At 34.1% G+C, this 26,062-nt stretch overlaps 1 protein-coding gene across 1 annotated transcript in view; it reads left to right on the forward strand.

Annotated features, from left to right (window-relative positions):
- The window catches only part of KHDRBS3 (KH RNA binding domain containing, signal transduction associated 3), a 213,556-nt gene that overhangs the window by 129,936 nt on the left and 57,558 nt on the right, over nt 1-26,062 (forward strand). The window contains exons 3-5 of the mRNA XM_044669251.1: nt 7,739-7,855; nt 8,359-8,505; nt 22,372-22,511. Of these exons, the coding sequence (XP_044525186.1) occupies nt 7,739-7,855; nt 8,359-8,505; nt 22,372-22,511 (404 nt within the window). The remainder of the gene's footprint in view (nt 1-7,738; nt 7,856-8,358; nt 8,506-22,371; nt 22,512-26,062) is intronic.

Raw genomic sequence — 26,062 nt, forward strand, 5'->3', positions numbered from 1 at the left:
GGGATATAATAGGGGGGAAAAATATAATTTTGGTCCCTAAGGAATTCCCACTCTAAATGAAAAAGACAGTATGTATAAGAGAGATTGGCTAAGTGGACCATTAGATAGAGCTTTTGGATCTAATAAAGAAGACTAGAATTCATATTTGGCTATAGATATTAACTAGTTGTATGAGTTTGGGGAAGTCACTTTAAAGATGTATTTTCCTCAATTTCCTGAGTTATAAAGTGGGGATAATAACAGCTTGTACCTCTCAGTGTCATTGTGAAGATCAAATCTGATTCTTAGGTTGCATCCTAAGATATATGCTCCATAGAAGCAACCCAATACAAATAGGAAGAGAAAATGAATCTGAGGGTCAGGGAAGAGAGAAGATACTGAATTTTCTTTGGAAGGAATTATGGATGTTTTGAGGTGAGGATTGGAGGGAGGAAAATAGGAGGAAGGATGGATGGGAGAAAGGAGAGAGGAAGGTAGAGTAAGGGAAAGGAAGGGAAAAAGAAGGTAGGGTTCCCCAGCCCCATCAGGGGGAAATTGACCCAGAGCCCTTTGGGACTCAGATAAAAGATCAGATAGCAACTTAGGGTTTAGAATAACTAGATTTCATTTAAATTAGAAAAGGGAAGGTCTAGGAAAAACTAGGAAGTAGACTAGCATCAGCCATCCTCCAGGCTGGAGAGCACAAAAAGGCCCCGAAACTCTCTCTCTTACACTTTTTCTGGCACCTCCCACAAATGAAGTGGGAGGTATTGGGGGAAGTTGTAGCAAGGAGCCCTGGGAGAGTAATTTTAAATGACACAATGTCAAAGTTAGAATCTGGTCAGAAGGGTGATAAAGGGCATTTGACAGGAAAGTTGGTAAAGAGGGTTCAGGAATAGAAAAGGGATAAAGTGTTACCACTGGTTTTGAGCTCAGTTTCTTGACTGATTTGAAATGTGCTTAATTATTTTTTTCAGTCCAGTAAGATTTTTAGTGGTACACTGGATTGGATTCATTATTGTTTCATTTTTTCATATAAATGTTGGACCTATTTCTAAACTGTTGTTTCTATTTTAAAATTTTTTCCACTTTATCGAATTTTTATTTTAAAAACAAATTTCCATTTAAGTTTTCCAAAGTAATATGATCCATATTATCTCTGTTCCTCCCCCACCCCCCGCATCCTGGAGCTGAGAAGCAATTCAGTCTGAGTTATACATGTATTACCCCACAAAACATTTACATGTTATTATTTTTTGTAAGGGTATAATCTGATAAAACCAAAACCCCAAGACATACACACAAATAAACAAGTGATAAATCATTTGTTTTCATCTGCATTTCTACTCCAAGATTTCTTCCTCTGTTGAATAGCATTCTTTTTTCATAAGCCCCTAAAAATTCTCTTGGATGATTGTATTGCTGTTAGTAGAACACTCTATCACATAAGATTATTCCATAACATCATAGGTACTGTGTATAATTATTTACTTGTTCTGCTTATTTCATTCTGCCTTAATTTATCTAGATTTTCCCAGCTCTTTCTGAAATCATCCTGTTCATCATTCCTTATAGGACAATAGTATTCCATCACCATCATATACCACAGTTTGTTCAGTTATTATCCAATTGAGGGACATCACTTTAGTTCAGTGATTCCCAAAGTGGGTGCTACTGCCCCCTGGTGATGCAGCAAACCAGGGAGGCAATGATGGCCACAGGTGCATTTATCTTTCCTATTTGCTATTAAAATTAAAAAAAAATTAATTTCCAGGGGGCTAAGTAATATTTTTTTCTGGAAAGGGGGCAGTAGGCCAAAAAAGATTGGGAACCACTGATTTAGTTTCTAATTCTTCCTCAGTATGAAAAGAACCGCTATAAATATGTTTGTACAAACAGGCCCTTTTTCCTATATTTTTTATCACTTTTGGATTCAGACCAGGTAGTGGTATTCCTGGAACAAAAGGTATGCATTCTTTTGTAGCCCTTTGGGCAATTCCAAATTGTCCTCCAGAATGGTTGGATCAGTTCACAACTCTATCAGCAAAACATTAGAGTCCCAGTTTTGCCACATTCCCTCTAACATTATCATTTTCCTTTACCGTCATATTGGCCAGTCTGATAGATGTTAGGTGTTACCTCAGAATTGATTTAATTTTTATTTCTCTAATCAAGAGAGACTTAGAACATTTTTTTACTTATGATTATTGATAGCTTTATTTTTTTTATCTGAAAAATGCCTTTTCATATCCTTTGACCTTTTAATCAATTGGGTGATGACTTGGATTCTTACAAATTTGACTTAGTTCTTCATATATTTAAGAAATGAGACCTTTATCAGAGAAATTTGTTATAAAACCCTCATCATATCCCAATCGAACTATGTGATCAATCATATGTTTTGTTTTGTTTGGTTTTTTTTTTGCATTTCTGTTCCCACAGTTCTTTCTCTGGATAGGGATAACATTCTTTCACATAAGTTCCTCTGGATTGTCCTGAGTCATTGCATTGCTGCTAGTAGAAAAATCTAATACATTTTATTGTGCCATAGTATATCCCATAGTATATCAGTCTCTCTATACAATGTTTTCCTGGTTCTGCTCCTTTCATTCTGCTTCAATTCCTGGAGGTCTTTCCAGTTCACATGGAATTCTTCCAGTTTTGGGGCTTCTCTTGTGTCTTATATTTGGACTTCACATTTTTTGCTTAGGTCTGACTTATTCCTCAGGAATGCTTAGAAAATCTTTTATCTTATTGAATATCCATTTTTTCCTCTGAAAGAATATACGGGGTTTAAAACCAGATTTTTTGTCTTCCTGAACATCATATTCCATGCCTTTCAATTCTTTAATTTAGAAACTGCTAACCTGTGGGATCCATATTGTAGCTCCATGATATTTGAATGGTTTCTTTCTGGTAGCTTGAAGAATTTTTCCTTGGCTTGGTGGCTCTTGAATTTAGTTATTATTTTTCTGGAAGTTGTCATTTGAGGATTTCTTTTTGGAGCTGATCTGTGAGTTCTTTCAACTTCAATTTTATTTTCTTGTTCCAGGATCTCTGGGCAGTTATCTTTGATAATTTCTTGTAATATGATGTCCAAGGTTTTTTCTTGATCATGGCTTTCAGGTAAGCCAGTAATTCTCAAATTATTTCTCCTAGATCTATTTTTCTAGGTCAGTTGTTTTTTCAATAAGATATTTTATATTTTCCTCTATTTTTTTCATTCCTTTGATTCATTCTGCTTTTTTGTTTCTTGATTTCTCATGAAATCATTAGTTTTTAGATGGTCAATTCTGATTTTTAAAGCCTGATTTTCCTCTGTCAATTTTTGGTTCTCCTTTCTCAATTGATCCATTTCTTCTTGCATTACTTTTGTAAGTGTTAAATTTAATGCTTTGGCTAAATATATAAAAATTACAAATCTTTTATCTATAAAAGAGGTGAAAGTAGAGAAATACAAAAGGATAGAAAAAAGACGTTAACCTAGCTAACTAAATATTGTTCCAGTGCTTGGCTCAGCCAGGACTTGTTAACCTTCAATCAGAATTAAACTATCTCCAGAAGAAAGGAAGGGAAAACCAGCTATCTACTCACCCAAGACAATGACTGGAGCTGAAGGTAACTCCTGAGGCCTACTTTCTTCTTTGAGCTGACCTTCTTATTGAAGCCAACTTCCTTCTTGGAGTGACTCTCTTCTTGTAGTTCACTCTCTACTAACCTCCTTCACCAGCCTCCCTCCTCAGGGATTTTCATGGATATTTTGGTGTTTTCCTGTCCCTGCCCCTTTTCATGGGGGCCAATCACAGTTTCCAAATTGTCTGAGTTCTCACCTTTGGAACCACACCTTTCTTAGTGTGTGAACTCTTAAGTTTCTGGCTTGTTCTCACCTAGCATCAAGTAAGGTGTGAACTCACAGAGAACCAATAATTCCCTTTCAAACTTTCATTTCTTTTTGCATCACTTCCTTTTCTCCTTGCATCACTTTCATTTCTTCTTACATCTCAATTGTTTTTTGAAGTAGTTTTTGAGTTTTTCCAGAATCTATGTCCAGTCCATATTTTTCTTTTGGACTTTGGGTGTGTTTCCTTTCTTTTCACGATCCCCTTCTGTGTCTGTACCTTGCTCTTTGCCTCCATAATTCTTTAGAGTTAGGTGCTTTTTTTGTTTGCTCATTTTTCATATCTAATTACTGGTGGGCTTGGGGGGATGTTGTGATACTCTGAGGGCTGGGAGCTCTGAGTTCCCCCTTCCCCTGCTTATTCAGTTGACCCTTATGATGCTAATAGCTTAAAAACTTGCCTCAGGTTTAGGTCTAAGTTTTTAATAACACTCTGATCTTGATTAGGTCAGGGGCTGATCAAATTCTAACCTGAGGCTTAAGCTCAAATTGTTGGTCTTACTGTGTATTTGATCCAAACATCCTTGATCCTCTTGCCTTGGAAATCCATCCTGAACTTTAGGCAAAAGGTTAGTACTTAGTATATAGTACTATTATTTAACCAGAAATGTGAATTAAGTCATTGTGCAAAGTCCACTCTAGAATTGCCTGGGCTAGGCTTTAGAGTGATTTTATTTTTTTAATTTTTTTTATTTTTTAGAAAAATTTGTTATGGTTACATGATTCATGTTCTTATTTTCCCCTTCTCCACCCCAGATCCTCCCACACACACATCCCTACCCCACCCCTGGCCATAGCCGACACACATTTCCACTTTTGACATTTAACGTGTATCATCTATTAAGATCTATTTCCATATTATAGTTAGTTGCATTGGTGTGGTCCTTTCAAGTCTACATCCCCAATCATGTCTGCATCAATCTGTGTGTTTAAGCAGTTGCTTTTCTTCTGTGTTACCACTCCTGTAGTTCTTCCTCTGAATGTGGGTAGCATTCTTTTCCATAAGTCCCTCAGAATTGTCCTGGGTCTTTGCATTGCTGCCAGTACAGAAGTCTATTACATTCGATTTTACCACAGTGTACAATGTTCTTCTGGCTCTGCTCCTTTTGCTTTGCATCAATTCCTGGAGGTCTTTCCAGTACACATGGAATTCCTGCAGTTTATTATTTCTTTGAGCACAATAGTATTCCATCACCAGCATAAACCACAATTTGTTCAGCCATTCCCAATTGAAAGGCATACCCTCGTTTTCCAGTATTTTGCCATCACAAAGAGCACAGCTATTAATATTCTTGTACTAGTCTTTTTATCTATGATCTCTTTGGGACACAAACCCAGCAATGGTATGGCTGGAACAAAGGGCGGGCATTCTTTTAGCCCTCTTTGGGCATAATTCCAAATTGCCATCCAGAATGGTTGGATCAGTTCACAATGCCACCAGAAAAGCGTTAATGTCCCAATTTTGCCACATCCCCTCCAACATTCATTCCTCTTCTCTGTTGTCATTTTGGCCAATCTGCTAGGTGTGAGGTGATACCTCAGAGTTGTTTTGATTTGCATTTCTCTAATTACTAGAGATTTAGAACATGTTCTCATGTGCTTATTGATAGTTTTGATTTCTTTATCTGAAAATTGCCTCTTCATGTCCCTTGCCCATTTATCAATTGGGGAATGGCTTGATTTTTTATACAATTGATTTAGCTCTTTGTATATTTGAGTAATTAGACCTTTGTCAGAATTTTTTGTTATAAAGATTTTTTTCCCAGTTTATTGTTTCCATTCTGATTTTGGTTGATTTGTTTTTGTTTGTACAAACCCTTTTTAATTTAATATAATCAAAATTATTTATTTTACATTTTGTAATTTTTCTAACTCTTGCTTGGTTTTAAAATCTTTCCTTTCCCAGAGATCTGACAAATATACTCTTCTGTGTTCACTTAATTTACTTACAGTTTCCTTCTTCATATTCAAGTCATTCACTCATTCTGAATTTATATTGGTGTAGAGTGTGAGATGTTGATTTAAACCTCATCTCTCCCATATTGTTTTCCAATTTTTTGGTGAATTTTGACATACCAAACTCAAAAGGTTGCCCATCATTTATATAGATTAAACATTTGTAACACTTTAAGAGAATGAACACAGTACATAGATATTGGTATTTCTCATAGTCCCTCACCCACTTCTGAACATGCAAGATATAGAACACACTCCAGGTTTTTGCTGAATTACTTTCAGATAATACCCATCCCAACAATATTCTGTAGATTGAAAAGCAAGATTATGTTTAGCTATACTAGAAAAAAAGAATAATACAATAGTTTAATAGTATCATCTTTTAGGGACCTTCTTTACCAAACACAATGAATACAAAATGATAAACTAGATAATATTTGTATTTAGGGTGTGGAGGGTTGTAATGTAAAGGGGAAGAGGATACAACATGTATGATAATGATAAAATGTGATAGAACCAAAGGATAAATTTAATTGAAGGGCCATATAAAATAAACAGAGGAAAGACTACTTGAAGCTGGAGCTAATGAGGGAAGGTTTTAATGGAGCAGCTCCTGAAAAGCTTGGCCTTTAAGGAGGACAAAGATTCTAACTGAAAGGAAATGTATTTCTAGGAATGAAGATCTATTTGAACAGAAATATAAGAAAGAAAGAGGATAAGATCAGCAAAGACTTAATGGTGTTATTTGACTAGATCATAGATTTTATGAGGAGAATAAAATGAATTAAGCTTCGAATGGTATTGATGAACTACCCCAAATTATCTTCAGTTTGAGACCAAGAAATTTGCATTTTATTGTATAGGTAATGGGAACCAATAAATGTTTCTAAGAAGAGGAAGGGCATTGATCAATAAGCAAGCATTTATTAAGCTCTATTTGCCAGACATTGTCCAGATGTGAGGTTAAAGTGTAATTCTAAATTTATTTAAAATCTTAGAGGAAAATAAATTTTAGATAGCAAAGTAAAGATTTAACTTATATAAATCTGATCTTAAGATTTGTTTTTAAACTCTTAATTTATATCTTATACTGTGCATTGATTCCAAGGCAGAAGAGTGATAAAGGCTAGGCAATGGGGGTTAAGTGACTTACTTACCCAGGGCCATTTAGGTAGGTAGTGAATGAGGCAAGATTTGAATCCAGGACCGACAGTGTCTGGGCCTAGCTCCCAATCCACTGAGCTACCTGACTGCCCCCATTAAGATTTTTAAAAAGAAATCACATTGCTTCTAAAGGATAAATATGAAAAATTGTTTTTTGTAATTCTTTTTGTGTTCTTATTTTAAAATATTTGTCACATGATATACTCAATATTCACTGCGATATAGCTCGCTACATTATTCTATGAGCTTTACTGAATAATGGTGTTGGGGTAGAGGGATGAAACAGAAAAGGTAATTTACAGAATTAACGGTGATAATAATTGAATGTGATAAGACCAAAAGTGAGGGCTAGGTTAAGTAAACTACATTAAATTTAAGGAGGATGAAAGGTCTTTGCAGCTGGGTGGCATAGTAGATAGATTACTGAATTTGGAGTCAGGAAGATCTGAGACCAAATAGGAACTTTTAGATACTTGCTTCGTGATCCTGGGAAAGTTATTTATCTTCTATTTGCCCCAGTTTCTGCAAAATGTAGGCAATAAAAATATCTACCTCCTAAGGTTGTGAAGGTAAAAATGAGAACATTTGTAAAGAGCTTTGCAAATCTTAAAGCACTATATAATTACTATCATCACCATCATCATCCATGTAACTTTCTATTTTAAAAATATTTAAGTATATCTATGCTACAAATTGTGGTTTTGTTTGTTCCACTCATTTTTTTTCTTTTTTTCCCCCTAGTTTAACTTCGTTGGAAAACTTTTGGGTCCACGTGGCAATTCACTAAAGCGTTTACAGGAAGAAACTTTGACCAAAATGTCCATTCTTGGAAAAGGTTCCATGAGAGACAAAGCAAAGGTAATAGATTTAGATAAATAAATTATCATGAAATCCAGCAGAAATCTTGGGGAATATTTATTCCAATTCCCTAATTTTACACATGTAAAAACTAAGGCCCAAAAAGTGAATTTAATTTGTAGATACTAAAAATTAAGTCGTCATTTTCAGTCTAGTTTTTTGCATGGTCACATGCCAAAGAAATAGTGGATTCAGTTCTCACACTTAGGACTTTTGACTTTTAATCTACAGATTATATTTTTGTCCCTCAAGACAGGAATACCTAAGTTCAAATGTGACCTAGAACATAGTTTTATTCATGGTTACACAAAAAAACAGCCTTTTTTTAGTAGTACATATGCACATATATCTAACCTCTTACTTAATTTTAATAAAAATTGTGTTGGGTACTTGGAATTATTTTCATTTAATCTTTTGTGACATATCCCAATAGTGACTCACATTTTAATTATTATTTTCCTCATAATTGATTGCATTGTCAAAAATGATTTTTTTCCCTTTAGGAAGAAGAATTGAGGAAAAGTGGAGAAGCAAAGTACTTCCACCTAAATGATGATCTGCATGTTCTCATTGAAGTTTTTGCCCCTCCAGCAGAAGCATATGCTCGAATGGGACATGCTTTGGAAGAAATTAAGAAGTTTCTCATTCCTGTTAGTATAGTAATTTTATTTCTTATAAATAATACAATTTATAGTTATAGATGAAATTCCTTCCTCAGTTTCCTTGTGAGATCCTTCTCTGCATTTTGCGCCATGATATTTTTAGTTAGTATAATTTCCTAAGCACCATGAAAGGTAATTATGAATAAGAATCTGGATAACTTAAACATATTACATGCTATTATGCCAATATTTTTTAGGGAGGGAAAGAGGCTTGCCATTATTACCATTAGCTTCCAGAAAATGGATTATCATGACTTTTTAGTGTCTTTACACTGATAGCATTAATTGAACAAAAAGTATATTAAATGCCTACTCTGTGCCAGGAATTATATTAAACATTGAGAATAGATTTAAAGAAGAAACCTATGGTATCAGTGATATAGAGGACTCCTAGACAAAGGACATGTACAACTGATAGTCTTTGAGAGTTTTCTAGAGCTAGTTCTCTATCCACTAAACTTTTGTGGTAGATAGAATGAGAGAGATTGACAGAGATTGAAATTAAGGCAGTTTGGGAACTCTTTGATTGATATATATACATATATACATATATATATTTATTATTGTATGGTAACAGTCCTGAAAAATAGTATCATAAATGCTCATTCTAAAACTGAGGTGCATATGTGTCAGAGCAAGTTAAAGACACAAAATGATATTTTTTTTACTTTAGTATGCTCTACTAACAAAGTAATTTTTTCCCTTCCCATTCACCTGTACCCACATTTGGACAAGTATGCTTCTACCATTTGATTCCTAGACTTCCTCACATATGTATACAGTTTCTCAGGGTTTTTCTGCTTGGTAAAATCACGAACTTGACAAATACCAACAAAAATTTCACTTTTTTTAAAAAAACAACATTACAGAGAGGACTCCTTATGAAACCATGAGTCCCAGTATCTTTGGCTTTTTGAAAAGTATATTTCAGATTTTGAATGGCAGTCATTGTCAGTGTCTGGCTTGACTCTATTTCCTTCTGAATTTTCTTTTGCTCCCTCATGAATATTTTTAAATGCTTCATTGACACTATTTTTCTTTTTTGGCATATCATTTTCCCTCCATTCTAATATGACTCCTAAATAAAAGAAAAGCTCTCCCTTATAACAAATATAATGAGTGAAAGATGGAGAATGAAACATATATATAGGATGTCCCAAACAGCTTAATGCTTCTCTATGCTTTAATCACTTTTATAGTTTAAAAAGGCATTAATTTTTTTAATGGAGGTAAAATGTTTGGGAAACCCTCTAAATTTGTATATGAGCAGTGTAGGAATTTCTTTCCATGACTATTCATATTTGTCATCAGAGTTCCCCCTCCCCCCGCCTCCCATGAGGGTGGAGTAGACCACAGATTTTTGAAAGAAAGAAGAGGGATAATAGATTTAATATGATTTCACAATTACAAGAGAAGAATCAAAGTTGATTCAGTTAATAATACCAGATCCTTATGAGACTGGTGGCATCATAAACAGCAGTAAAGGACTTAAGAGGAGAAACATTTTGTTAGGACTTAGTGACTTTTGTTTTGAGCATGTATTTATTGAGCAGGCAGAAAATCCAGGTAATAATATCCAAGTCTTTGAGTGTGCAGTGAAAGAGCATTGTAAAATCTTTTTTATGTTATTACAAACTACTTGTTTCTGTCTTGCTTATAAATTATCTTATTCATAAACATTTAAGTTTACTATACTTAGAATAAAAAAGACCTGAGTTTGAATCCTAGGTCACATATTTACTAGCTATGTGTCTCTGGACAAGTCACTCAACCTCTATTTGGCATTTTCTCATCTATAAAGTGGTTATAACAAACTATTGCCCAAGGTTTGCATATTAAATAATAACAGTATCTATTACCCAACTTATGCTATACTTACTCATATAGGATCAAATGAAGTAATATTACTTAAGAACTTTACAAATCTTAAAACTGTATACATGCTAGCTATTATAATCTTTATCATTATTACCATTATATTATATGCGCTATATATTATAACAAATTATATTATGTTTATCTATTAAAGATCTTTGTAAAAAGCCTTCTGGGAAGAAAAGAAAAACTAATCTTGATAACAAATAAGTATAGTAAATCAGAGCAGGATCTTATATCTTCCTTATCAAAAAATATATTATTCTTTACCTTGAGTCTCTCACTTTGTCTATGTCAAGAAGGAAGTATCTATGTTACCAATCTTCTTGAGTCATAGGTCCTTCTTTCCTTTGTTTGGACAAGAACTCTTTACTAGTCTATCATTATCTAAGGTCAAGTCAAGTCAACAAGCATTATTGATTAAAGTCCCTACTATGTGTCAGCTAAGTTCTGGAGCCACAAACAAAACTCCTTTACCCCTAAAAATTGTAATACTTACTTTCAAAGGACATTATACTCTTAATAGGGGAGAAAACATGTATAAAAAGGACAAATTCAAAATAAGCTTAAAGGGAAGGTACTATCCTAAGGAAGTTCAGGAAGTGTGTCTTGTAGGAGGTGATTTTAGGTGGAACTTGTAGGAAACTAAGGAGAGCACTTCAGGGCAAATAGCTTGTAAAAATACATGGATACAAGAAATGGAGTCTTTTCTGAGGACAGCAAACCAGATAGACTGCATCATAGAGTAAATAGAGAGGAGAAAAGTGTAAGAAGACTATAAATGTAAAAAGATTTCAGATAATGAAGATTTTTGAAAAATATAGAATTTTATATTTGATCATAGAGGTTAAAGGGAATTACTGGAGTTTATTGATTGCAGTGGGGTTGAGGGTGATAAGTTAATAACTGTATTTTAGGAAGGACACTGACACTTGAATGGAAGATGAAGTGGAGTGTGGAGAGATTCATGGCATAAAAACTAATAAGAAGGCTATTGTAATAGCCCAGTCATGAAATGATTAGGAACTGTATGTACTAGGGTACAGAAAGTGTCAGAGAAGGTAAGGGGTCATTGCAAAGGGAAAATATACAGATCTTGACCACAACGGAAATTGAGAGTTCAGTTTTGGAAATGTTAAGTTTAAGATATCTATTGACACATTTAGTTAAAGATGTCAGAAAGACATTTGGATAGGTTAAACTGAAAGTCAAGAGGGAAAATAGGGCTAGACAAACAGTGATCATCTGAATAGAAAAAATAATTGGATTTTTCCTATCAGATAAGATCATCAAGGTAAATAATATGCATGGAAGGAAAGAGAAGAGGACACAGGACAGAATCTTGGTGAGCACCTATAAATAGCTGGTAAGACTAGGATGAAGATCCAGCATAGATGACAGATGAGGAATGATCAGACAGTTATGATGAAAATGAAGAGAAATCAGTGACTCAGAATCTAGAGAGAATTAAAAAGATGGTCATTGACTACACAGAGATCACAAAAGATAAGGAATGGCCATTATTATCTTTTTCTACTCTAATGTGTTTTTGATAGGATCTAGGTCATGTATTCATTTCAAACTTATTTTCATTTAGTATTTGATGTGAGATGTTGATTTATACTTAATTTCTCCCAAAATTCTTTGCAAGTTTTCCAAGAGTTTCTGTTGGAACAATGAGCCTTTTAGTAGTTGCATTTTTCAGACATTGTGCTGCTGTTTGTTTGCTCTGTTTTGTGTGCATAAGCTGATCCAATGATAGTCATTTAAAAAAATAGTACCATGTAGTTTTGATGGTTATCATTTTGTAAAATGTCTTATGATAGGCTACTTTTCATCCCTTTTCCTCCTATTATTTCTCTTCTGATAGATGAACTTTTTTTTTACAATTATAATTAATAATTTCAAATATACCTTTGGTAATTCTATTGGAATGGCATTCTTATTGGCAAGGTCCAGACCTTACCTTTTCTGATTTAGGAATTCTTGGCCATGTAATACACCTAATGAATAATGGGCTGGCTCTGTTGTTACCTAACCCTGCCAAGCTATTTGTACTTATCTGTCTTCCTTTAGTTTCTTTTGGCTGCTTTTGTTTTATAAAATATTCTACCCAGTTCTAGTCTTCTTAAAAGGAATGATTCAAACTCATTCATACTAGGAAAATCCCTTTTAAAAATAGGATTACGGGGGCAGCTGGGTAGCTCAGTGGAGTGAAAGTCAGGCCCAGAGACAGGAGGTCCTAGGTTCAAACCCGGCCTCAGCCACTTCCCAGCTGTGTTACCCTGGGAAAGTCACTTGACCCCCATTGCCCATCCTTACCACTCTTCCACCTATGAGACAATACACCGAAATTAAGGGTTAAAAAAAAATCTTAAAAAAAATAGGATTATGCATAGTTTTAAAGAGGATGTGATTTTAGGGGGAATGTAATTTAAATTCCTCTTTAGTTTATTTTCCAGATATTTCTTTCATTTCAAGTTGATAGAATAGTCCTAAGTGATTCTGACTATAGTTTCTTATTATTTCTTATTACATGATCTGTTTTTCCAAGCTGTTTGTATTATTTATACTTTGACCTGAACTCTCTTTGCAAAGACTTTTAGGGATGAATTAAATGAAATATCCTTTTTAGATGACAATCTATAAATTCTGCAAATTGGTATTATATCTTCTAGAGATATGAAAAGGACCTCAGCAGCTAGAAGTTCTAATCCTTTCATTTTGTAAATGAAGTAATTTAAAACAAGGGATGATACCTGACTTATCCAAAGATAATTTCTCACTCCAGATATATACTTTTTTCTGTCGAATTTTCTTTTTAAATAATACTTGTGCGTAATCTTTAAAATATAAAATATGGTAAGTAAGCATTTTTTTACATTTTTTTTCTGGGAAATGAATAAAACCTTTCTTCCAGGTCAAGTGGTAGTGTATTAGTTGGTGGGTGGTGATGATGATAGTGATAGTGGTTCTATTTTCTCCATCTTTTGACTTTGCTCAAATAACTTGGTTTCTTGCCATATTTTTAAAAATCTTCTTAATATTTTTATCATCTTAGTGACACAATAGAAAGGCAATGGACCTGGAATGAGGAAGACTTGAATTCAAATGTATTCTTAGACATTTCCTAGCTATGAGACCCTGGAAAAAAAATCACTTAATTCCTTTAACTGTAGTATGTGGATAATAATATCACTAAACTCCCAGGATTATTATGAGGATAAAAGAAATAGTATTTGTAAAGCTCTTAGTATAATGCTTGGGACATAGTAGTAGACTCTTAATAAATCTTCTCTCCTTCTGTTCCTTCCTTCCTTTGTGAGATTGTTTTTATTACATTATACATTATATTACATATATTACATATATTATATTATATATACACATATTATATATGATGTAATATACATATATTACATTATAACTCATGTATATGTTTATATCTATAGATAGACAGACACACATATATAGAGAGAATTATAGACTAGGCTAATATGCAATTGAATTGTTCTCTCAGTTGCTCTTTTAAAAATTAATTGAGAAGTAGCCTTTGTTTAAATATATATAAAACACTTGTATATGTTTCTCCAATCACAGATAACTCATTTTCCTTTTCAGTATATAGCTTTAGGAAACTTTTAAATAATATACCTTCTCGTTATGTAGATGAATTAAGTCCAGGTCTGTTGTTTTTAGCAGAGACTAATGAGGGAAGAGTAGAAAATGATGTATCAGATTTCTTAATGAATCATTTACCTATTACGATGTATTATATCTCACATTTAGTTAAGCAATAATTTTCATGAAAGGCAATCCAGTACAGGGTGTAATTAATTCTTGCTATTATTTATATTGACTTTCTAACCTCAGCCTTTCTACTCTTCCTCTTTTTTCTTTTCTCATAAGACATTGCACTTAGATGGGAATTGTTTGTTCTGAACTCTTTCTTTTTAGTTTGTCAGTTAAGAAACATGTAGAATGTTGATAATTGCTCTTTTAAAATTCTCATATGGACTTCCAGGTTAAGATGCCTGCAGAGTAGATGCAGGGCACTTTATTCTCCTCGCTACCGACCATCAGCATACCTCCAAAGGACAAAAAAACCAAATCCATATGAAAGAAGGGACCACACAATAGGGTGCAATATAGAAGGTACATGAGATTTGGGCACTTCCACACTATAAAGGGAGAAAATAGCTCCCATCAAAACACAAGCTCATTAACCCTCCCCTACCCTACCCACAGTACCAGAGTTAGAGTGAACAGGGGCTCAAAATCTAGCTCCTTGGCAGCTAACTGGGACCACTAGGAGCTTACCCCTGAGAGCAACAAGACTTCAGATCCAAGGAGGCTGGAGAGTGCAGACCTTGGGCTCCAGAGTGGGACTGAGAGAGGCAGCGAACAGTGGAAGCAGCTCAGCACGCTGAGACTCAGGGGAAAACCTCAGGTGCAGGAGCAAGCATGGGCCAATTTCCAGGCTCTGGGCAGCCAACTAGGACCATGAGGCTTTGACCCTGAAACCAGCTAGACCAGAGACCCCAGGATGCTAGGGAGCACAGACCTTGGGCTGAGGAGTGAGGCTGAGAGGGACCATGGACAGCAGAGGCCTAGCAGACAGTGGAAGCCAGGAGACTCACAAAGTAGCCTCAGGAAAAAAAAAACTGATTCTTATCTCCATACAAAGAGAGTCTGCCTGCCTTACTCACTCTTCTGGCTGAGAAAGCAAGGCCCAAGAAATAACCACCAAAAATACCAAGAAAAATGCTCTGACACTTGATAACTTCGGCATGGAAAAAAAACAGAGAACAGAGGAGGATAAACAATTTAAGACATCTAAACCTTCCCCCAAAAAATGAAAATTGGCATAGTTCAAATCTGAGATCATGAGAAAGATGGAAGAGATCAGGCAAGAAAATAACTGTTTAAAAGGCAGAATTTAGCAATTGGCAACTGAGGTTCAGAAATCAAATGAAGTGATAAAAAAATTGAAGACCAGAAATGACTGGCTGGAAGCTATGAAGAGCCAGATAGACCAGAATGAAAAGGAAAACCAAAAGATTATAGCCCAAAACCAGTCTTTAAAGGCTAGACTTGGGCAAGTAGAAGCCAATGATCTCACAAGACAGCAAGAATTAATAAAGCAAAGTCAAAAGACTGGCAAAATAAAAGGAAACATGAAATATCTCAGAGAGAAGATAATAGATCAAGAAAAAAGGTCTAGAAGAGACAGCTTGAGAATTATTGGTCTTCGGAATAATCAGAGACAAATAGAAATCTAGATATTGTAGTACAAGAAATTATCCAAGAAAACTGCCCTAATGTCCTTGAACAAGAGGGCAAAATAGACATTGGAAGAGCCCATAGAACATCCTCTACACAAAATCCTCAGAAGATAACCCCCAGGAATTAAATAGCCAAATTCAAAAGGTTCCAAGTTAAGGAGAAAATATTACAAGAAGCTAGAAAGAGACAATACAGATATCAAGGAACACCAATCAGGATTACACAGGATCTGGAATCCTCCAGACTACAGGACCACAAGGCTTGGAACATGATATTCAGAAATTCAAGAGAATTGGGTCTACAGCCAAGGATCACCTACCCATCAAAACTGACTATATATTTCCAGGGAAAAGTATGGGCATTTCAACAAGATAGAAGATTTCCATGTATTTGCACAGAAAAGACCAGCACTAAATGGAAAGTTTGATATCCAGTGACAAAAACCAAGAGAAACATGCAAAGGTAAATAAGAAAGAGGGGAAAGAAAGAAAACTCTTATCTTTAAATTGCCTTCTTCAAGGGCTTCAATAAGATCAAATTATTTGTATTCATATTTGGAGAAATATTATGTGTAATTCTAAAAAATGTACTCATTATTATAGTAATTAGAAGAATTAGTCATAAGGAAAGGTTGGAGCACTAAATGGTCTAAGATGATATGGGAGATAAAAAGTGTGTGTATGAGGGGAATAGAAGATGGCACCAAGAGTAACTTGAAGGAATAAGAAAAATAGGATAATCTTTACCACACAAAGAGGGCATGGGAAGGGGAGAGGATCAATACTATTATAAGAAGGAGAAGAAGATAGCGTTAATAGGAAATACTTAAACTTTACTCTCAACAGAATTAATCCTGAGAGGGAAGAGTAACTAGATCCATTGGGATATGAAATTCTATCTAACCCTACGGATATAGTCAGAAAGGATGAACCAAGGGGGGAAGTGGGGTGGGGAGTTCATAAGGGGGAGGGGAAGAGAATGGGGAGAGAATTTATTAGGCCTTAAAAAATAAGAAGAGGGAAAGGGAGGGGGGGTGGAAAGGGTAGTAAACTAAGGGAGGGGTCAAGGAGGACTGGTCTAAAACAAACCATTGGTTTAAAAGGATATAGCATAAGATGAAGGGGTAGAACTAGGAGAGGATACCAAAATGTTAGGGAATACATAGCTGATAATTATAACCCTGAATATGAATGGGATGAACTCGCTCATAAAACAGAAGCAAATAGCAGAATGGATTAAAAAACAAAATCCTACCATATGTTGTCTACAAGAAACACACATGAGGTAGGTGGACATATAGAGGGTTAAGGTCAATTGCTGTAGCAAAATCTTTTGGGCTTCAACTGAGAAAAAGAAGGCATGAGTGGCAATCATGATTTCTCATAAAGACAAAGTAAAAATAGATCTGATTAAAAGAGATAGGGAATGATAAAAGGCAGTGTAGATAATGAGGAAATAACAGTGCTCAACATGTATGCACCAAATGGGATAGCATCCAAATTTCTAAAGGAGAAACTGGCAGAGCTCAAGGAGGAAATAGATAGTAAAGCTATTCTAGTGAGAGATCTAAATATTCCTATAACAGATCCATATAAATCAAACCAAAAAATAAAAAGATAAGAGAGGCAAATGAAATCCTAGAAAAATTAGAGTCAATAGATATGTGGAGAAAAATAAATAGGGACAGAAAGAAATACACCTTATTTTCAGCTTTATATGGTACATTCACAAAGATTGACCATGTACTAGGGCATAGAAACATGGCAAACAGATGCAAAAGAGCAGAAATAATAAATGTAACCTTTCAGGTCATAATGCAATAAAATAATAATCAATAAGGGCACATGGACAGGCAAATCAAAAACTAATTGAAAATTAAATAGTATGATGCTCCAAAATCAGATAAAGAACAGATCATAGAAACAACTAATAATTTCATTGAAGAGAATGATAATGATGAGACATCCTACCAAAATCTGTGGGATGCAGGTAAAGCAGTACTCGAGGAGAAATTTATATCATTGAGTGCATAGAATAATAAATTAGAGAGGGCAAAGATCAATAAACTGGGCAGGCAAATAAAAAAAACTATAAAGGGAACAAATTAAAAATCTCCAGTTAAAAACTAAATTAGAGATTATTAAAAATCAAAGGAGAAATCAATAAAATTGAAAGTAAAAGAACTATTGAATTAATAAATAAGACTAGAAGCTGGTACTTTGAAAAAATAAATAAAATTGACAAAAAACTGGTCAATCTAATTTAAAAAAGGAAACCAAATAATCAGTTTCAAAGATAAAAAGGGAGACCTCACCTCTAATGAAGAGGAAGTCAAGGCAATCATTAAAAACTATTTTGCCCAATTATATGGCAATAAATATAGCAATCTCAGTGATATGGGTGAATATTTACAAGAATATAAATTGTCTAGATTAACAGCAGAAGAAATAGAACACTTAAATAATCCTATATCAGAAAAAGAAATTGAGCAAGCCATCAAAGAACTCCATAAGAAAAAATCCCCAGGACCAGATGGATTCACAAGTGAATTCTGTCAAACCTTGAAAGAATAACTAATTCCAATACTATACAAACTATTTGACACAATAAGCAAAGAAGGAGTTTTACCGAACTCCTTTTATGACACACATATGGTACTGATCCCAAAGCCAGGTAAATCAAAAACAGAGAAAGAAAATTACAGACCAATCTCCCTAATGAACCTAGATGGAAAAATCTTAAATAGAATACTAGCACAAAGACTCCAGCAAGTGATCACAAGGGTTATTTATTATGATCATGTGGGGTTTATACCAGGAATACAAGGATGGTTCAACTTTAGGAAAACCATCCACATAATTGACCATATCAACAAGCTAAAAAATAAAAATCACACGGTTATCTCAATAGATGCTGAAAAAGCCTTTGACAAAATACAACACCCATTCCTACTGAAAACACTAGAAAGTATAAAAAGTATAGGAATAGAAGGACCTTTCCTAAAAATAATAAACAGTATATATCTAAAACCATTAATAAGCATCATATGCAATGGGGATAAATGAGGAGCATTCCCAGTAAGATCAAGAGTGAAAAAAGGATGCCCACTATCACCTCTATTATTTAACCTTGTACTAGAAACACTAGCAGTAGCAATTAGTGAAGAAAAAGAAATTGATTTCATTAAAATAGGCAATGAGGAGATGAAGCTATCAATCTTTGCAGATGATATAATGGTCTACTTAAAAAAAATCCTAGAGAATTAACTAAAAAGCTAGTAGAAATAATCAACAAATTTTGTAAAGTTGCATGATACAATATAAATGCACATAAATCATCAGCATTTCTAGATATTTCCAACAAAGCTCAGCAGTAAGAGTTGCAAAGAGAAATAACATTTAAAATCATTCTAGACAATATAACATACTTGGGAATCTATCTACCAGAACAAACGCATTACATTATTACATAATGTATTTGTTTTATTTATTATGTGAATTATATGAATACAACTACAAAACACTTTCCAAACAATTAAAACTAGATCTAAACTATTGGAAAAGCATTGATTGCTCATGGGTAGGATGAGCTAACATAATAAAAATGACAATTGTACCCAGATTAATTTACTTATTTAGTGCCATATACCTATGAAACTACCAAGAAACTTTTTTACGGAATTAGAAAACAATGATAACAAAGTTCATTTGGAAGAACAGAAGATCAAGTATATCAAGGTAATTAAAGAAAAAAAAAACAGAAAGGAAGGTGGCCTAGCAGTACCAAGTGATAAACTATACTATAAACCAGTGGTCATCGAAACAATATGGTACTGGCTAAGAGACAGAAGGGGGAGGATCAGTGGAATAGACTTGGTGTAAGTGACATCAGCAAGACAGTCTGTGATAAACACAAAGTCAAACTTTTGGGACAAAAATCCACGATTTGACAAAAAGTGCTAAGAAAATTGGAAAACAGTATGGGAGAGATTAGGTTTAGATCAGCATCTCACATCCTAGACCAAGATAATTCAGAATTGGTGAATGATTTGAATATAAAGAAGGAAACTATAAGTAAATTAGGCAAACAAAGAATAGTATACTCGTTAGATTTCTGGTAAAGGAAAAATTTTAAAACAAAGCTAGAGTTAGAATATAATTACAAAATGTAAAATAAATAATTTTTACATTAAAGTAAAAAAGTTTTTGTATAAACAAAAACAATGCAACCAAAATCAGAAGGGAAACGGCAAACTTGGAAAAAATCTTTATAACAAAAAACTCTGACAAAGGTCTAATTACTCAAATATACAAGGAGCTAAATCAATGTTACAAAAAATGAAGCCATTCCCCAATTGATAAATGAGCAAGGGACATGAATAGACAATTTTCAGATAAAGAAATCAAAAGTATCAATAAGCACATGAGAAAGTATTCTAAATCTCTAGTAATTAGAGAAATGCAAATCAAAACAACTCTGAGGTATCACCTCATACCTAGGAGATTGGCTAGAATGAAAACCGGGGAGAGTAATGAATGTTGAAGGGGATGTGGCAAAATTGGGACATTAATGATTTGCTGGTGGACTTGTAAATTGATCCAACCATTCTGGATGGCAATTTTGACTATGCCCAAAAAGCGCTAAAGGATTGCCTGCCCTTTGATCCAGCCATACCATTGTTGGGTTTGTACCCTAAAGAGATCATAGGGAAAAAGACATGTATAAAAATATTTATTGCCAAGCCTTTTATGGTGGCAAAAGACTGGAAAACGAGGCTATGTCCTTCAATTGGAGAATGGCAGAACAAATTGTGGTATCTGTTGGTGATGGAATACTATTGTGCTCAATAATGAACTTGAGGAATTCCATTGAACTGGAAAGACCTCCAGGAATTGATGCAGAGTGAAAGGAACAGAGCCAGAAGAACGTTGTACACAGAGACTGATACACTGTGGTAAAATAGAATGTAATGGACTTCTGAACTAGCAGCAATGAAATGACCCAGGACAATCCTGAGGGATTTATGAAAAAGAACGCTACCCACTTTCAGAGGAAGAACTACAAGAATGGAAGCACAGAAGAAAAACAACTGCTTGAGCACATGGGTTGACGCGGACATGATTTGGGATGTAAACTCTAAAAGACCACCCCAGTGCAACTATCAGTAATATGGAAATAGGTCTTGATTTGATGACACTTGAAGAAACTAGTAGAAATGGGTGTTGGTAATGGGGGTGAATTTGAGGGGTGAAGGGGAGAGTAAGAAGATGAAGCATGTAACCATGGAAAATACTTTTCTAAAAAAAAAATTTATACACACACACACACACACACACATATGTAAAGAAGAGTGGTAAGGGCTACACAATGGGTGTTAAGTTACTTTCCCTGTGTCTCACACAGCTAGGGAGTGTCTGAAGCCCAATGTGGACCCAGGACCTCCAGGCCTGGCTTTCAATCTTCTGAGTCACCCAGTTGCCTCCTTGTTTGCTATTTTTTGGTCAAGTTTAAAAAACCATTTCTTATATTTAAGTACTTTTATTAATGTGGGATATGGTACTTTGACACATTAATCTATTCCCATAGATTGTCTTCCCTTTCATCTTGTTTGTTTACTTTCAGATTTTTTGAATTTATATGAAATTTTTATTATTTATTTATTTGATACTTATATATAGTTCCCCCATATTTTACATTGTCTTTTTAAATGAATAGTTCAAAATCTTCCCTTCACTTTTTACTTCCATCTTGTTATTTTAAGTGACTTTATTTTTCTTTTATTCCAATAACTCCCTTTTCTGTTATCCACTTCCTCTTGTTTTTACATGAAATTTAGAAATGTTAATTTCCTGTGTCATAGATTATAGGCAAAGTTCCTTTTCATCTGCTTGTTATGGTGTTAAGTCTTCTGAAGAATCAAATTTGAGCATCCTCTCCTATTCATTTTTTGTTACTGTCTTTGTAAATCTTCCTATCCTCCCACGATAATGCCATGTTACTGTAACATAGGTCATGAAGTCTCTCCCTCTCCATATCTTCCCCATGTTTAATAACATCTCCAAATCATTGCATTCTCTAGTTGGCTATGACTCTCCTAATTGCTTGTTTTAGCTGCACCTGGGAACTCAGATATCCCTTTATCTAAACCTTCCTATTCCTAGATGCCACCAATGAAGGTATAGTACTCTCTTAGTGAAACCAACCAAACAATTTACAAATTTATCTCATACTAAACCATAATTTCCTCATCTTCCCTTTATGACCAATTAACTTTTCCCCCATGAGAATCTCCCTTCAGAAACATTCTGGGTGTGAGCTATGCTGAAGCCCCAGAATTCACTCTGCTCTGCTGCTTTACAGCAAGATGCTAAGCTATGAAATACAAGCTCAAAGGAGAATATGTATAATATCAGGGCAAAGTGTGAGAAGAGCTTAGGATATTTGATCTCATAATTATGATAAGATAAAGGAGTTCTATAAGACTAGGCAGACTGGCATATTTTAGATTAATTTAGATTTTTGAATTATAATATAGAACATTTTCATTTCACTTGAAATTATATTAATGACTTGTGATTGCATTTTATCAGCTTCCTTTTCTGTATGAAAACTTAGTTTTGGGTTTTGTTTTTAAATCTTCTTCACAGTAAAAATAAGCCAAACAATGATTTGTTAAACTTCTCTTTTCTTCAGGATTATAATGATGAAATCAGGCAAGCACAGCTCCAAGAACTGACATACTTAAATGGTGGTTCAGAAAATGCAGATGTTCCTGTGGTTCGTGGAAAACCACCAATGCGAGCACGAGGAGTGCCAGCTCCTGCATTATCCAGGTAGGCATCAAAATTTCACCTAATTTGAGTTAATTTTTTTTATTAACTGCTTTTGAGATTTAACATACCATGTAATTCTAATAAACTTTTGCATTTTTTTCTTTAGTTGTTAACATTAATTAACCAATTTTGTCCTTGACCTTTGTAGTTGAAAATGATAGTGCTTGTGGAACCTGTTAATATAAAATACAATTTGGTAACAATTATATTTTCTAGCTTTGTTGTATTTTTGAGAGGTCTAATCATCAGAAGGTCTCTCTTTATATCATGCTTAGCTTTGTTTCCTTGTAACTTCAAGCCATTATTCCGAGTTCTGTGTTTTGAGGGAAAATCAGAAAAAGTTTAATCCCACTTTCATATCATAGCTTTTAAAATACACAAAGAGAGGTATGATAATTCCCCTTTCCTCATAAGTTTCTTAGTTACTATGAATTAGAACTCTGAGCCTGGAGACAGAAATATTTGAATTCAGATCTAGTAGTTCAGTCCTTATGCAACCCTGGGCAAGTCATATAATCTGCCCTAGTTTTTTCAAGTGTGAAATGAATATAATAACTACATTATCTACCTCCCAGGGTTTTTGTTACAATTAAATGAGATACTTATATAATATTTATTTAATAAATACTTATTCACTTCTCTTCCCTCTAGAATAAGCATCTTCATTTCCTTTATAATCCCTTCACAAAATCCTCATATGATTTGAACATTCCTGGTTGTCTTCCCCCATATGCTTTCCTGTAACAGTATTCTTGGGTAAAACAGTCACAGGAATGAAGCCAAATTAATGACTTATTGGACAATTTTAAATTGTATTTATTATGTGCAAAACTCTGGGGATATAGATACAAACTTGAAAAAGTCTCTGCCCTCAAGAAATTTGTTACTTTTCCAAGACGTGCTCAAGTAGTCAGCAAAACGGATGATGGCTAAGAGAAGTATTTTATAGAATGTGAAGCATAACCTAGGCTGCTCTGATACTAGTTAGACATTTTTAGACATTTTTGGTTAACTGAACACAGTACTCTAAACATGATTTAAGTGTTATACAAGACAAAAGGACAAATTCTTCATTTGTGAAAACTAAGCATTTTTAAAAAACATTTTTCCATTATCTTTTGTTTTACATCACTAAATTTCCCTCTGCGTCTCTTCCTCTTTCCAGTGAGTCATTCTATATGACTAGTAAATTCTAAAAGAAAAATCTGGGGGCGTGGGGGTGGATTTTTGGAGGAGAAACAAAATCAGCAAAACCAATACCCAGGGTCTTCTTATTTTTCTTTAAGGCTGTGCTCATGATGTTGCAACATTCATCTTTGATTGCTTTGTGATGGTTGTTTTTATTGATATCGTTGTGGTGATCTATATTCTTTTATTGCTATTACTTCACTATTCATCAGTTTATTTAAATCTTTTCATACTTCTCTATACTCATCATATTTATACTTTCTAGAGTAGACTTATAGTGACTAATTTCTATGTATTTCATTTCACACTGTTGATTGAAACTGCAGTGCACTAAACATCTGAGATTTTTCACTGCCTAGCCACTACAACTTTATTTTGGGCTTATGAAGCTGATTTTTAAAATCCACGTAGAAGACTTTGTTATTTTTATTAAACATTATTTTCTGCATAAAGCCTTTACTGATTTCCCCAATCATTTTTTATATTTTCTAAATATCAGGTCACTCTTTGCCTTATAATAGTGCTGTATATCCCCTACACTCATGAAGCTATGAAGCATTCCTGCCAGTGGTTTATTAGTAACAACTGTTACTAATGCTCTCTCAAACAACCTTGAATTTAACTGCCTTACATATTTGTATTAACTTCATAGGTATGCTGTATAAATATATTTTATATGGCTTTTATTGTTCTATAATAGTAGTAGTATTATATAATATTTTAATCTCTAGATCTATCAAATATTACTAATACTCATTTAACAGTAATGTCTAATAGTTTTGCCTCCATCCCAAACTATCTTGCATTTTAATTACTTTTTATATATTAGCATTCTGTATTAACTTGCTTTCTCCCTCTGTATAATGTAAACTCACTTATTAGTAATTCATTTAAGTTTCATTGTATACCTGAATTTATACAACTTGGAAAAGTACTTTGAAAATAGTAGATGCTTAATAAATTCTTGTTCATCGATTCAATTATCTTATTCATTATTATACTGTTTAGCTTTTTTAAAATATTTTTTTGATCCACAAATTATCATCTACCATTAATTATTTTTCCCATCTATATGTCATCTACAAACTTGAAAATCACAATATCTCTTAAGGTAATTGAAAAATTGTTATTTTGCCTAATGTGACCAACAGGATGAAGGGATAGGGATTTTCTCTAATTCTTTGATCTTTAAAACCTCTACAAAATTAGAATTATGTGCAAGAATGTAGGATTTAAATTAATATCCAATATTTTATATTTTATAAAGTTTATTAATAATCACTTGAAGTAAAGGAATAAAAAAGATAATTATCTAACAAAATATAAGGCCAAGTGAGCAAGTTCTCCTGCCTCTCCCTCACCTCACCTCCACAGTGTGCTATCACACGTCATACGTCAGCATGTGATATGAGAAGGAACATGGGTTGCTGGGAATCTTGGTTTTTATGTAACAGATTCTAATTACACAATCTCCCTTGTGATTCCCATGGAAAACAAGCATGTAGAAATCTCCCAGATTTACATGCCTCGTTTCCCCATGGAATCAGTACACATAAACAACTTATATCTCTAAAGATCTTTAACTAGAGGTACATATAATATTGTACTCTCTAAGGGAAAATTACAATAATTTGGGGATAAGAGGGAAATAAAAGAGAAAAAGAACAAAATAAACGATCGCTACATTGACAAAAACCCAATTAGGGGGCAGTCCCCTTTGACATAAGAGTGTGCACTCAAAATAAATGTGTTCAACCCCGCACAGTTCAATTTCACTATAACCCAAATTTCATTCTGGATCTTTTTGTGCAGTGTGAGGTTTCTGCAGTCATTTCCATGGCACCTTCTCCAAATAATTCACTTTCTAGATTCAGGGAAGTAGCAAGTTTCTTTTCCTAAAATTACTCTTGAACTAGAAAAACAAGGATCACACTGAGATACATGGCTAAGTTATGAGTAATGTGACTCAGTTGTTAAAAGGAAGTCAAAAACATAAAGAAATACCAAATAGAAGAAACAAATCAAAATTAAATAGTATATAAAAATTCTGAGTAAGCAAGAATAAGCCTATAACAGGTCCTAGAATCAGGGCCTAATAAAGTGATTTATGTCCCATATGCCTGTGGGACCATTGCAGCACTTACCCAATCAGTAGCCAGAACTACAGAAAATTGCCACACTTATGAGATACAGAAAAAAGAACTAAATTTTTGCAATAAATAGGGAATATCATTCCCTGATCTGGTTTTACCTTCACTCTCAGGGATAGGGGAGCCAGAATTATTGCTAATCCGAGGTACTTTGTCTGAAACTGGCACAGGAAAGCCCTGCTTCTGACATTGTCAAACAGCCACTTCTTCAAA

Source organism: Gracilinanus agilis, chromosome 1 (genome assembly GCF_016433145.1).
Source record: "Gracilinanus agilis isolate LMUSP501 chromosome 1, AgileGrace, whole genome shotgun sequence".
Lineage (NCBI taxonomy): Eukaryota > Metazoa > Chordata > Mammalia > Didelphimorphia > Didelphidae > Gracilinanus > Gracilinanus agilis.